General features: G+C 51.9%; 6 protein-coding genes across 6 annotated transcripts; 3 read left to right on the top strand and 3 right to left on the bottom strand.

The window, feature by feature from the left end:
• Nucleotides 1–706: 706 nt before the first annotated feature.
• Nucleotides 707–2,347, top strand: BO79DRAFT_236166 (putative MFS sugar transporter; the record flags this gene model as incomplete). The annotated part of the gene is made up of 7 exons (XM_025684552.1): nucleotides 707–774; nucleotides 834–924; nucleotides 1,002–1,072; nucleotides 1,196–1,414; nucleotides 1,473–1,674; nucleotides 1,738–1,977; nucleotides 2,009–2,347. Exons 2-7 carry the CDS (start codon nucleotides 835–837, stop codon nucleotides 2,345–2,347), a joined length of 1,161 nt encoding a protein of 386 aa, XP_025542466.1. The 5' UTR covers nucleotides 707–774; nucleotide 834.
• A 350-nt stretch (nucleotides 2,348–2,697) lies between these two features.
• BO79DRAFT_285912 (DNA-directed RNA polymerase III core subunit RET1) lies at nucleotides 2,698–6,706 on the top strand. Its single transcript, XM_025688417.1, has 3 exons — nucleotides 2,698–2,772; nucleotides 2,841–3,643; nucleotides 3,698–6,706. Exons 1-3 carry the CDS (start codon nucleotides 2,710–2,712, stop codon nucleotides 6,510–6,512), a joined length of 3,681 nt encoding a protein of 1,226 aa, XP_025542465.1. The 5' UTR covers nucleotides 2,698–2,709; the 3' UTR covers nucleotides 6,513–6,706.
• Nucleotides 6,707–6,804: 98 nt separating this feature from the next.
• BO79DRAFT_243893 (indole-diterpene biosynthesis protein PaxU) lies at nucleotides 6,805–7,722 on the bottom strand (the record flags this gene model as incomplete). Its single annotated transcript, XM_025685324.1, has 1 exon — nucleotides 6,805–7,722. One exon carries the CDS (start codon nucleotides 7,720–7,722, stop codon nucleotides 6,805–6,807), a length of 918 nt encoding a protein of 305 aa, XP_025542464.1.
• A 346-nt stretch (nucleotides 7,723–8,068) lies between these two features.
• Nucleotides 8,069–9,679, bottom strand: BO79DRAFT_243892 (polyubiquitin-binding protein UFD1). Its single transcript, XM_025685323.1, has 3 exons — nucleotides 9,549–9,679; nucleotides 9,167–9,481; nucleotides 8,069–9,109 (listed from the first exon to the last, which is right to left on the bottom strand). Exons 1-3 carry the CDS (start codon nucleotides 9,549–9,551, stop codon nucleotides 8,327–8,329), a joined length of 1,101 nt encoding a protein of 366 aa, XP_025542463.1. The 5' UTR covers nucleotides 9,552–9,679; the 3' UTR covers nucleotides 8,069–8,326.
• A 178-nt stretch (nucleotides 9,680–9,857) lies between these two features.
• BO79DRAFT_207911 (GYF domain-containing protein) lies at nucleotides 9,858–11,289 on the top strand. Its single transcript, XM_025682273.1, has one exon. The coding sequence runs from the start codon at nucleotides 9,933–9,935 to the stop codon at nucleotides 11,280–11,282; it is 1,350 nt and encodes a 449-aa protein (XP_025542462.1). The 5' UTR covers nucleotides 9,858–9,932; the 3' UTR covers nucleotides 11,283–11,289.
• Nucleotides 11,290–11,343: 54 nt separating this feature from the next.
• rvb2 (RuvB family ATP-dependent DNA helicase reptin) lies at nucleotides 11,344–13,213 on the bottom strand. The gene is made up of 3 exons (XM_025680756.1): nucleotides 13,117–13,213; nucleotides 12,614–13,060; nucleotides 11,344–12,554 (listed from the first exon to the last, which is right to left on the bottom strand). The coding sequence occupies exons 1-3, from the start codon at nucleotides 13,123–13,125 to the stop codon at nucleotides 11,601–11,603; spliced, it is 1,410 nt and encodes a 469-aa protein (XP_025542461.1). The 5' UTR covers nucleotides 13,126–13,213; the 3' UTR covers nucleotides 11,344–11,600.
• Nucleotides 13,214–13,220: the final 7 nt, after the last annotated feature.

Here is a 13,220-nt window from a genome sequence, read left to right as displayed (position 1 = left end):
TTAATGGAAGATCATGGTTCGAAGGGCATATGATCTATCACTTCAATGCCACCTTTCGTCACCCCGGAATGGTGTTTGCACGTACCCTCCCGATTCCCTCCGCTAAGTTGTATCGTTCAACATTCCTAATATTCTGCATGTACCCAAAAAGTCGGCCCATAGCAGATGCGAGGGACAGATGCATCTAACATGACCTTTTCTATGGCTGTAAATCTCGACGGAACATAGTCCCGGGAAGTGGCTTATGTGGGGTATCATAAAAACGAAAGGTGGATTTTGGATTTGGAGCTCTAGAAACAGCCTTGTGAGGTGCTACAGATATCCATCCCCAGTTGCTTTGATAAGCTAAGCACTGGCTATCACCTCCTAGTACTTCTCTCATTTTCCCATCATGACAATGTGCATTGAAAGCAACAATAACGCAGGACATGGGATGGCCGAACGAATCCGGGGTCTAGACTGGGGTCGATGGTGGGGCGGCGTGGGGTCTGGCCTGTGAAAGGGTCTCACACTCACTTCCTTTATCAGTTAAACCAGACAGCTCATGACTCAAATGGTTATTTGTAGTTCGTCTTAGTTGGCATTCTTCATGTTTTCCAGTCTTTGGCACTCCCTTCTCACCTTACGTCTCTTGCACGGCATTGTGTGCTATTTGTCAATTGACCTCATGGAAGCAACCAACGCCTATCACTAGGCCCCAATGATACAATTACACAAACCCCCCAGATACGTTCTGGCCAGTATACTGTGCTCATGCGGGGGCCTGCTGTTTGGGTAAGGATTTATTTTCTTTAGGCGAGCCATTTTGTATAACATTGACAGAAGTTTCATAGAATGGATACTGGCATCATTGGGCCTGTCACGGTTATGAACAGCTTCGTTTCACAATTCGGCAGCCAATCATCAACAGTTCATGGCTTAATCGTCTCTTCCATCCTTATTCCAGCCGCTTTTTCTTCTTCTTCGCGGGGAATCTAGCAGAGAAACTGGGAAGGCCAAAGGTTATCAGCATTGGTGCCCTGATCTTTGCGATTGGAGCAACTTTGGAGGCGGCTGCTGTGCATATCGGTATGTTTGTTGTGGGACGTTGCATTGAGGGTATAGGTGAGGGATTATAATTTGGAGCCCTGGTCGTGTATGTGACTATCCTATGAATTGTGGTACTTTGGTTTCTTGTTTTCTGATTGATCGACAGCTACATTTGCGAAATCTCTCCGCCGAGGGTTAGAGGAGCATTGACGACCGGGCTCCAGTTGCTGGTTACTCTGGGGTTGACGATAGGGTTCTTCACATGCTACGGTACTTCTCGTATGAAGTCTTCCTATTCATGGCGCACGCCTTTCATTATCTTGGCTTGTCTGGCTACTACCTTCTCTGTAGCTTCACTCCTGTGGTTAAATCTCTCACCGAGATGGTTGACCCTCCACGGCCGGAGTGGAGGCTACTGCTATTTGGGACCACCTTGGTGTCAGCCAGGCTGAACATGAAAAGGCCGAGATTGAGCAGACTCAGGGCGTCCCTCCTGCTTCCAGCGACAAACATGCTCCGTCCGCATCCCATCGTCAAGACAGATTAGTAGATCACAAGTTTTCCGATCTGTTTTCCAAAAATGTACGGACACGCACTTTTTGGCGGTGTTTCTCATGGGCATGCAGCAACTCAGCGGAATTGATGGTGTACTCTATGTGGGTTTTCCGGCTATACCTATTGTCGTCTCCTGCTGACATTTGCTTTAAGTATGCCCCATTGCTTTTCGAGAAAGCAGGCCTAGATTCCTCAGATGCTAGCTTCTTTGCCTCTGGTGTTTCTGCAATAGTTATCTTCGCCGTAACCATTCCGGCGCTCATATGGGCGGACAGGTGGGGCCGACGACGCAGCAGTATCTACGGTGGCATCGGCCTCGCCGTCACAATGTTCTTGATAGGGGGCCTCTACGCAGGGAATGCCGTATACAACTCAACTGGTGCAGGTCGGTGGGTGGTCATTGTCTGCATCTATATTTTTGCAGTCATATACTCTCAGCCGGGCAGTTGGCATTAAGATATATGCAGCAGAGATACAACCACAAAGGACTCGCGCATCGGCCACTAGCCTGGCACATGGCAGCAACTGGGCCGCCAACTTTCTGGTCGCACTGACGACACCCATTTTACTGTCAAAGAACAGCTTTGGTGCATACTTTCTCTTTGGAGGATGCACCCTGATTACGGCATTCATCTGCGCCCTCTTCATGCCCGAAACAAAAGGACAATCCTTGGATGAGATTGAGGAGGCATTCAGATCTAAATTGCTATCCAAAACACTGTTGAAGGCCTTCGGACCTATTACCCAGACAGCCCAGGGATAATTGACCAGAATTGGGAAGAAACATATTATCTATGTCATGCACATGCACTAATTAGCTGCACATGCCAGAAACGTAACCGTGCAGCCTGCCATAGCCGATAAGATAAGAAATACATACCTACTAAATCCAGTTAGCCTATGAATTTGTAAGCTAAACAGTAGGCTAACCGTTCCAGGATAGCTGCTCATTACCTAAGCAACTATTCTGCCGAATTGGAATTTAGCCCGGATATTTCCCCTCGCTGATAAAGAAGAAATTGTGCCCGTCACCCCAGAATGCCGTGATATTCCCCTACACCTTGACACTTGGCATACGGCAGTATTCAGTTCCTCTTGGGGGAGATTATCACCGTTTGAACAGCGATGCCGCCCCGCAGAAGAGCGCCGATCTCTGCGGCGAACCTGCGATCTGCGCAACCTTCAGAGGCAAGTATCAAGTGTTTTACGATTCCCGATAGAGAAGGGTCCTAGGCTAACGGCTCTTGATAATATAGGGTGCAGCATCTTCAAGGCCAGGTGCCGCGGAGACTACGAAACGCAGACGCCCTTCCCAGACCGCACAACCTCCCCGAGCCGAACAACCGCCATTACCCAGTGCGGAGGAACAGCAGCAGAAGTCGACCGAGGAGCACGAGCATTCGCATTCTACATACCGTCATCGCGATCCATTTGATGCGCTTCTGGAGCCTTTCTACTACAACAAGTCCCTCACGGATCCGATCAACACCGCGAAAGACAAATGGAACCTTCTGCCGGCTTTCCTCAAGGTCAAGGGATTGGTGAAGCAGCATATTGACTCGTACAACTACCTTGTTGAGGTCCAATTGAAGAAAATTGTCGAGTCCAGCTCTACAATTCGAAGCGATGTCGACCATACCTTCTACATCAAGTTCACCAATATCTATCTGGGTTTCCCGCGCCGTGCCGACGAACCGCAGGATGCGCGGGCCGACTTCACCTATTCGACCGTGTCCCCGCAAGAGTGTCGCCTGCGTGATACGACGTACGCGGCTCCCATTCAGGTCGATTTCGAGTATGTCCGTGGCCGTCAAAGGGTCATGAGGAAGGGTGTCGCCATTGGTAGAATGCCGGTTATGCTTCGGAGTTCCAAGTGTGTGTTGGCAAACAAGACGCCGGCGGAGATGACGGTGCTGAACGAGTGTCCTTTGGATCCTGGTGGTTACTTCATTGTGAACGGAACCGAGAAGGTCATTCTCGTCCAGGAACAGTTGAGCAAGAACAGAATTATCGTTGAGACCGACCCCAAGAAGGAGATTGTCCAGGCATCGGTTACAAGGTGAGAGGTCCTCATGGTTGTCTGTTGAGGATTGTAAAATTAATTTGATTACAGTTCTTCCAACGAGCGAAAGTCGAAGAGTTACATCGTTCTCAAGAAGGACAAGCTCTACGTGAAGCACAACGTGCTCAGCGAGGATATTCCCATCGTCATTCTTTTGAAGGCGATGGGTATTCACACAGACAAGGAGATGCTTCTGCTGGTCGCGGGTGTCGACAAGGTTTACCAGGAAGACTTTGCCATCAACTTCGAGGAGGCGATCAAGTTGGGTATTTACACGCAACAACAGGCTCTGGATTGGATTGGTGCTCGGATTAAGATCAACCGCAAGCAGTCGCCTTCTTACCGCCGTACCCATGTTCAGGAAGCCGTCGAGGCCATTGCCTCTGTCATCATTTCCCACATTGAAGTGAAGAACATGAACTTCCGGCCCAAGGCTGTCTATGTTGCGCACATGGCGCGTCGTGTGCTTATGGCCAAGAACGATGCCAGCTTGGTTGATGACCGTGATTATCTCGGAAACAAGCGTCTGGAATTGGCTGGTCAACTGCTGGCTTTGCTCTTTGAAGATTTGTTCAAGAAATTCTGCTTCGACATCAAGATGAACATCGACAAAGTTCTGAACAAGCGCAACCGTGCCGAGGCCTTCGATGCTTACAGTGTCATTACCATGCATAGCAACCATATCACCCAGGGTATGAATCGCGCTATCTCGACGGGTAACTGGAGTTTGAAGCGTTTCCGCATGGAACGTGCTGGTGTGACCCACGTGCTCAGTCGACTGAGTTATATTGCGGCCCTGGGTATGATGACCCGTATTAGCAGTCAGTTCGAAAAGACGAGAAAGGTCTCTGGTCCTCGTGCATTGCAGCCTTCGCAATTTGGTATGCTTTGTCCAGCCGATACTCCCGAAGGTGAGGCCTGTGGTCTCGTCAAGAACTTGGCACTCATGACCCATATCACAACCAACGACGAAGAGGGCCCGATTAGGAACTTGATTTTCATGCTCGGCGCCGAAGACATTCAGACTGTGGGTGGTAAGGAGCTCTATGGGCCTGGCTGCTACACGATCTCAATCAACGGAACACCCACTGCACTCACACGTCGTCCGAAATACTTCCTTGATGCGTTCCGCAGACTGCGTCGGATGGGACGTATTTCTGAGTTCGTCAGTATCTACATCAACCACCACCAGAGGGCCGTCCATGTCGCGACCGACGATGGAAGAATCTGTAGACCTCTTATCGTCGTCGAAAACGGCAAGTCTCGTGTCAATGCCCAGCACCTTGAGAAGCTGCGTAATGGTACAATGCAATTCGATGATTTCCTTGCTCAAGGTCTGGTTGAGTATCTTGATGTCAACGAAGAGAACGATTCTTTGATCTCCATCTACGAGAAAGACATCACAGAAACCACCACCCATCTGGAGATTGAACCCTTCACAGTCCTCGGTGCAGTCGCCGGTCTTATTCCCTACCCTCATCACAACCAGTCCCCCCGTAACACCTACCAATGTGCCATGGGTAAACAAGCTATTGGCGCGATCGCCTCCAACCAGTTCCTGCGTATCGACTCGATCTTGTACCTCATGGTTTACCCGCAAAAGCCCATGGTCAAGTCTCGCACCATCGAGCTGACCAAATACGACCAGCTTCCTGCCGGACAGAACGCCATTGTCGCCGTCATGAGTTACTCTGGTTACGATATTGAGGATGCCTTGGTCCTGAACAAGGGATCAGTCGACCGCGGCTTCGGACGCTGCCAGGTGTTCCGGAAATACGTCACCAATCTGAAGAGTTACTCCAACGGCACCAAGGACCGACTGAGCGGACCAACCTACGAGAACGATGCGCCAATCCGCAAGCACGCTCTCCTCGAGAGCGACGGTCTCGCCGCTGTCGGTGAACAAGTCAACGCCGGCGAAGTCTACATCAACAAGTCCACGCCCGACCAGTCCATGTCCTCAGGCTTCCCCAACTCCGACGCCGGCCGGCCCGTCTCCTACATGCCCACGCCCATGACCTACAAGCTCCCAGACCCCGCCTACATTGACAAAGTGATGGTCTCGGTCACCGAGAACGAGAACCAACTCGTCAAGGTCCTAACCCGCCAGACCCGTCGCCCGGAAGTCGGCGACAAGTTCTCCTCGCGTCACGGACAAAAGGGTGTGGTGGGTATCATCGCCGACCAAGCCGACATGCCCTTCACCGACTCCGGCATCAACCCTGACATTATCATGAACCCGCACGGTTTCCCCTCTCGAATGACAGTCGGAAAGATGCTGGAACTCGTCGCCGGAAAAGCCGGCGTCCTGGCCGGCCAACACGGCTACGGTACCTGCTTCGGCGGCAGTCCCGTGCAGGAAATGTCCCAGATCCTTATCGACAACGGCTTCAGCTACGGTGGCAAGGACTACCTCACCTCGGGTATCACGGGTGAAGCACTGCCCTTCTACGTCTTCACGGGTCCCATCTACTACCAGAAGCTGAAGCACATGGTCCAGGATAAGATGCATTCGCGTGCTCGTGGTCCTCGCGCTATCCTTACCCGTCAGCCCACGGAAGGTCGTTCCCGTGACGGTGGTCTGCGTCTGGGAGAGATGGAACGTGATTGTTTGATTGCGTATGGTACTAGTCAGCTTCTGCTGGAGCGTCTGATGATCTCTTCTGATCGTCATGAGATCGATGTCTGCGAGCAGTGCGGTTTCATGGGTTACCTGAACTGGTGTCAGCGGTGCAAGTCGTCCCGGAGCGTGGTGAAGATGGCTATTCCGTATGCGGCGAAGCTGCTGATTCAGGAGTTGATGAGTATGAATGTTACGGCGAGATTGAAGCTTGATGATGAGTTTCCTGAGATGAAGGGGCGGTAAGCTGTCCTCCTATTCCGTCTCAGTGATGATAGGCCAGGATATATGGATCAAGAGGAAATGAACAAACACCACAACAAATACAACAATTGATGAGTGGAAAAAAGAAGAAAAAGTTAGGCGTTTCATTTGGTTCATCGGAGTGTGTACATAAAAGCCGGTTCTGGATGTGTCTTTTCTTTGCTTCTTGTTGCATGCATAGCGCTCGGCGATCGTCGGTCGACTTATTCTAAATCTTATTGCAGATATGCAGTAAAACATCCCCTCCATCTTCCGTAACCTTATAAACCCCCGTCTAGATAGTATCTTCTATGATCTCCCCAACAACCCTCCAATACCTCCTCCCATCCACCCTCATATGCTCAACATGCCCACTCCCCCTCCCCCACTTCTCCCTCCTCACCAAACCACCACCATCATCATCCCCAAATACCCTCTCCGCCTCCCGCGCATGCTCCTCCACATCCCTCCACTCCACCAACCCATCCCCCTCCGAATAAACATAACACCGTCTCACCCGTTCCCCCACAACACTCTTATCATTCAGCAATCGTCTCCCCTTACTCACCCCATCCTCACTCCCAACCACCAATCTCACCCCAAACATCACCAGCAACATACACCCCAGCAACAACCTCCCCACCCACTTCAAGATAACATTCTTGGGAAGACCGAATGAGAACGCGCGAAACGCACCAACCAGTGATGGTTTCCCAGGCGCGCTGTCAATGAGCAGCGATGTGATGGGGAGGGGGTGTCCTGTTGTGGTTTTGTAGGAGGAGAGGAGGGTCGTGGTTGTGTAAACGCCGCCGTTGGAGAAGAGGTGGATGTGAATTCTCTCGGAGGTATTGGTGGGTGGGTGGTGGAGGAGAAGGTAGTCCAGGGCTGGTTGAGTGGGATTCTTGTTCTTGTTGCTGTTGTTGTTGTTTGAAGTGCTGGTGAAGCTGGATAGTAGTGAAGGGAGGCGCATAAAGTCGCCCGTGCTACTTTGGAGAGTCAGGATGCGGGCGCGAGGGTAGAGGGTGCGGTATTGGGTGGTGTATTTTGTGAGGGCCCGTTGGGGGGCGTTCATCCAGTAGGCGAGGATGATTGTTTGTGGTGCATTGCTGGTGCTGGTGGATTCGGGGGTGAGAGGGTCGTAGGCGTGGATTGTTGGTGAGAGGGTTATGGGTTTGGGGAGGGGGGTCATGTCTATGGTGGGTTGGGATGACATGGTGGTTGATTGAGTGTAGTGAGTGGAAGGGTATGGAGTGGGTTGGAGGTGAGGTGAGGTGAGGTATTTGACTTAGTAGATTTTGGGCGTAACACAAGGGAATGGAATAGATCTGCTTATCACTTCACATCTGTCTGGTTCGGTTCCTGGATGATTTCCGGGGAATCTGCCGATCTTCGGCCGGGGAAAACGCTGTCGAGCCTCGCGGTTAATTGTTCTACTTCTAGTGCCGTTTTAGTCACTTTAGTGGTACTTTGCAGGTCCGTCTCCCGTCGCCAAGAAACGGCCAGTTCATGGCTTAGCGATGGATAGATAGATAGATAGATACATCCTATCAAGTAGTGTTGGCATTGCAAGTGGATCAAGCCTGATGTGATCGAAATAGCCTCGTTAACGCCTGTCCCCGCTATGCTCTAAATTCCCGTCCTACGCTTTCGCGCTGCCTTCTATAGCCCATCCAATGACTTAAATATAGCGTGCCTGGGAAGCCAGCGGTCGTGTCCTGGTAGAATGATCAGGGGCTGCTTCCCCTATACTTTGCAAGGGAGACCCATATTCTCATAGCCGATCGGCGTTCATTAATCCAGCCTTGTCTGGTGTTATCTTAAGTAGGGGTTGCCGAGCCACTTGTATCTTTCTTCTTTCCTCGTAACGTTTGACCAGCTCCCTGGAACCGAGGCTTGTCCTCGAGTACCTGTCCGCTCTCGTCGCGCTTCTTGACTGGCTTGATTGGATATCCAAAGAATAGCTGGTTGTGGCCTATCCGCAGAGGCTGCGGGCCATTGGTCTTCCTGACAGGAGGGGGATGCTGCGGGTTCGTCGTCCCTGGGGTGGGAGTAGACGGTTTTGGTGTGGATGTTTTGCTTCCCTTCTTGGCATTCAGACGCTGTCCTCCAGTGAGGAAGTTTGACGAGACCGCCCGGGCACCAGCCGCGGCATCAGTCGACTCCGGGGCAATAGCAGCGTAGTTGATCGCCTGTGCCATGGTTCCATGGGGATGAAGCAGCCCTCCAGAGGGCAGCTTGTTGCCCACTCCACTACGAGGAGTGCTGGTGCCGCTGGGGCGTTGAGGCTCCTCATAGCCCACCGGGGGCGCAAAGTCCACTTCTAGATCTGTCTCGAGTACGGAAATGGCATTGGTGTCGGTGGATGGCTTGGTTTCCAAGACTGCCATCTCGTAAACTTGATCATTGTATGCAAATGTGAACACATCTCCCTTGGTTAGGCAGGAGAAGTTACGGAAAGCATTCTCCAGCACGGCCTTCGGGTCGCTTATATCGAGAAACGAGGTAGATTGAGCTTGCAGCTTGATAAATTGACCGGGTGGGAGATCGGTTGACTTGACCTGTACGAGGTCACCGGGTTCCAGAAGGAGGGTTTGCATGAGCTGCGGGAGATCAACCAGTCAGTATCCTGCAGAGTACCTATCATAAGACGACATTACCCAGAAAGGTAGATAGATCTTCCCCTCTTCCGCAATGAACTCTAGCACACCAGCGTGCGTCAACCTTTCTCGTGCGCCGTTGTGAAGCTCGAACAACATCGGATACGTGATATGAAGGCGAGTGAGCTTGTCAAGAGCGCTGGGCGGCATGATGACCTTGCCGCCGTGGTTCACGTTCTCTCTCTCCGGGCCGGGCATCATGGCGACAGGATAGCAGCGATAGTATTCATCGAAGCGACGAGCAGCTCCATGGCGGAACATGGAGCCACCCATGACTCCGTTCATGGGATCGTCATCCCAATAGCCAGATCGAAACTATCATCATTCGGGGATCAGCATGTACACACCCAAGTACGTCACGGCGCCTAAGCGGGGAACTCACCATGATCCGAGCTAGAGTGGTACCCTATAGGTCTTCAGATGAGGATCAACTGATATCACCGGTTTTCGCTACAACCTTAGCTGTAGTCAGTAGCAAATAGGATGCAATCCGCTGTGGTTGCGAGAAAGCAGGGAAGAAGCTAGCAGGGAGAGCTGTTCGGGTGAAGGTCAGGAACGAACGGAGCGATCAGATCGCAGTGACGCAAACGCCGCCGCGATGATTTTCCGACCCGACCCCAGACAGCTCCATTTGCTCCGCGCAACCACTCTGCTGGAATCCTTCATTTTGACTTCTCCAGAACCATAATTACTACAACATTCGATGCACATGCCCCGGAAGGATCCGTAGAATCCAAGAGACACCTCATATCTACCGCGCAACTCCATGTCCGCCTCTCAGCCACGCCCCAAGCGAGCGGGTGAAGACTTCACCCGCACCCACCACCACGAAGATGACGACGTGAACGGTGCCTCCAAGAAGCCTCGCTTCGACTTGCGGAATCCCTCCGCCCTTGCCCCCGATGCCCTCGAAGACGATGCAGTTTTGGACGCAGACGAAATAGGACGCCGTGGACAACAAGTTCGCCGCAAAGCTGTCAACCTTGACGGTTACGACTCGGACAGTGAAAATGAGGGATTTTCGGCGCGCATCGAGGCCAAGTCGAAAGCAAGCAAAGAGAAGCACGATGCAGAAGATGACGATATGTTTGCCGAATTGCAGGAAGATTTTGGTGCAGAAGAAGTCGACGCCGATGAGGCCATGCGCAAGAACAAGAAAACGGTGCGATTCCTACGAGACGACGAAATCGAGGGCCAAGTCGCGTCATCCAAAGGCGGAGGCACTGTACATGCAGATTTCAGCAAAGGCGCCGACGAGGTTGACAATGAAGAAGACGAGAGCGAAAGTGAGGTTGGAGATGAGGAGCGCGCAAAACTGGACGAGGAACTGGATGAAGAGCTTGGCGCTGGCGCAAAGAAAAAGCATGCGCCCGTACTGGACGCGTTCAACATGCGCACCGAACAAGAGGAGGGCAGATTCGACGATCAAGGCAACTACATCAGAAAAGCAGCAGACCCGGATGCGGTCTATGACAGCTGGTTAGAAGGCGTGTCAAAGAAGGACATCCGTCGCGCCAAAGAGGCTGCAGAGAAACGAGAGGAGGAGAGAAAGGAAAAGGATAGGCAAGATGACAGTGTATTGACATCAGACGCCCTGAAGACCATTATCTCACACCTCGATCGAGGCGAGACGATCCTGGAAGCGCTGGCAAGGATTGGCAAGGGAGCTCCAAAGAAACCTAAATGGCAGGCGAATCGCAACAAGAATCGGAAGAAGCAAGAAACTGCAAACGAGGACACCGAGATGGCCGAAGAGGATCCCAAGGAAACGGCTAGAAAGCAAGCAATTGATGCTATCACAGGCGCAGCCGATATTCTCATGACGAGAGGGCAGGCGGATATCTACGACACTGAACGTGAGATGCTCACTAGGCAATACCGCCGTGAAACCGGGGAGGACTGGGTTGACCCGTCGCCTGGGGACTCAGGGCCCAGTGAAGGAGCTCCTACGATGTGGGAGTTTCGGTGGGCGGACGCCCGTGATGGCGGCGTCACACATGGTCCATACGATAGTGTGACGATGGAGTCGTGGAAGAATGCGGGCTACTTTGGCGAAGGTGTCGAGTTCCGAAGAACAGACACCGGTCAGTGGCAGAAAGAAGCAACATTTGCATAAACATCGTACAAACTTACGTCTACTGGCATTTACGAATACCATATGCTGGGAAACATTAATTGCATCATTATCATTCGAGCCTAGGCTCTTTGTTCAAAGTTGAGACCCAAATATCGCAGTACCCACAGCAGATGTGTTTTGAAAAAGCGCCAGCATTATCATACACCAAGCAATTCATCTGGTAAACGAAAACCGAACAATATAAAAGACGGGAAATGGTCCTCCGTAGGCCTTGCAAACCATGCCTCAGTGCCGTCTAATCATGGCAGAGGCTTCCCACGCACCAAGAGTCATTGAAAATCTCTATGGCAGAAAGGACTATGAAAGCTCCATCGCATCACCGTTCGTAGGAGCAATGAAGCTGACGGCACCTTGATCGCCGATGAAACGCTGTTCGTATGTGCTGACGAACTTGGCACTCCGTGCAGGGTCGTAGAACAACCGGTAACTGCGCTGGACGTCATCAATGCTAACCTCCTTCGCCTTGCGCTTCTGGCTGAGCAGGTGAGAGGTGGTGATGATATTGCTGGCATAGCGTAGATTCGACTCCTGGCCGATCTTGGTGAGCAGCGCCAGAGCGTCCGGAGAAAGGTCGATCTCTTCCTCTTGAGCGCGAATCGCCAGAATCTGCCTAATCTCATCGGCAGAGTAGGGCTGTGTGCTGACAATCACCACGCGGTCGAGGAAATCAAGGGGCAGGCCGTGCGGAGAGCTGTATGTCGTACCACGAATCCGGGCGTGGCCCCGGTTGCTAGCCATGATGACGATAGGTGCCAGTTCCGCCTCCAGAGCGCGGTTGATGTAAGAGAAGCATTCAATGTCAAGCATGTGCACTTCATCAATGAAGAGAACACCCGGAATGATCTCGGCTTTTCCTTCTTCCTTCCACTCCGCCACCTTGGTGTTAATCTGATCCCTCACTTCACTCCTGATCTCACCGGTATCTCCAGAGAAGAGAGCCAAGAATCCTTGTGACCGCGAGTTGATCACATCAATCTCGTGAAGGCTAACGGTATGCACGATTTCCTTGCGAACCTGGAGTTCACCCTCGGGGCATTGGACAAACTTTGTGTCAGCTCCCATCGCATCATAGTCGCGCGACCGAGCGTAAGAACGTCCCAGCTTGGTAATCTTGCCCGAAGATTTGTCAATGGAGATAATGTCACCGGCCATCACTCGTTCTTTGGTCATTGAGTCGATCATCTTTGTTCCCATGTCGTAGATCGTTTCCATGTCGGTCGTCTTGATGGTGAGCTTGCCTTGTTTGTTTCCCTAAGAAATCGCGAATGTCAGAAACTCATCATTGAGAGCTCGCCCGAGACCTCACTTACACCAGTAACACTGCGGTCAATCTGAATTTCAACCACTTCACCCTCGATGATCTCACTCTCCTCCTTGATACGAACGCCAATCGATTTGCGGAAGGCTTGCGTGAGCGCCTCAGTCTTGGACATCTCCATGGAGAAGATCTCCGACGCTGCGAGCATTGTGAAGGGGACATCTGATCCGAGGGATTGCGCCATACCCATGGCGATGGCTGTTTTACCAGTGCTGGGAGGGCCAGCAATCAGCAACGCGCGACCGGCAATCTTGCCTTCCTTGACCATTTGCAGGATCACAGCGGCAGCTTTCCTCGCCTTCTCCTGGCCCACCAGCCCTTGGGAGGATGCCCTGGGCTGTAGACTGTCTGCATCGACACCAAGTCCTCGAATGTGTGAATGAGCAGCGATGAGGTTGAGACCCCGGAGCTCCTTGGTCTCCGCGACGGTAGAAATTGGCTGTCGGAGAGTCAGCGGTGACAAACACCACGCATTTCTTCTAGATTGAAACTTACAGCAGCCATCGCGACAACTTGCAGATCGTAAGTATATCGTCAGGTCAGAAAACAGTCACGAGGTTCAAGGAAAGCAGCCAAAAATGGAGAGGTCTGGCCAGCCT

This window comes from Aspergillus costaricaensis (genome assembly GCF_003184835.1).
Source record: "Aspergillus costaricaensis CBS 115574 unplaced genomic scaffold BO79scaffold_7, whole genome shotgun sequence".
NCBI lineage: Eukaryota > Fungi > Ascomycota > Eurotiomycetes > Eurotiales > Aspergillaceae > Aspergillus > Aspergillus costaricensis.
This window is presented reverse-complemented; position numbering and strand designations above follow the sequence as displayed.

Bases quoted from the DNA above. Each gene is read 5' to 3' on its own strand.
- BO79DRAFT_285912 (XM_025688417.1), top strand. From the start codon at position 2,710: ATGCCGCCCCGCAGAAGAGCGCCGATCTCTGCGGCGAACCTGCGATCT. The intron at 2,773-2,840 runs GCAAGTATCAAG...TTGATAATATAG, and splicing joins GATCTGCGCAACCTTCAGAG to GGTGCAGCATCTTCAAGGCC. The intron at 3,644-3,697 runs GTGAGAGGTCCT...ATTTGATTACAG, and splicing joins GTCCAGGCATCGGTTACAAG to TTCTTCCAACGAGCGAAAGT.
- BO79DRAFT_243892 (XM_025685323.1), bottom strand. The intron at 9,110-9,166 runs GTAATGTCGTCT...GATCTCCCGCAG, and splicing joins AGATCTATCTACCTTTCTGG to CTCATGCAAACCCTCCTTCT.
- BO79DRAFT_207911 (XM_025682273.1), top strand. From the start codon at position 9,933: ATGTCCGCCTCTCAGCCACGCCCCAAGCGAGCGGGTGAAGACTTCACC.
- rvb2 (XM_025680756.1), bottom strand. The intron at 12,555-12,613 runs GTAAGTGAGGTC...GCGATTTCTTAG, and splicing joins TTGACCGCAGTGTTACTGGT to GGAAACAAACAAGGCAAGCT.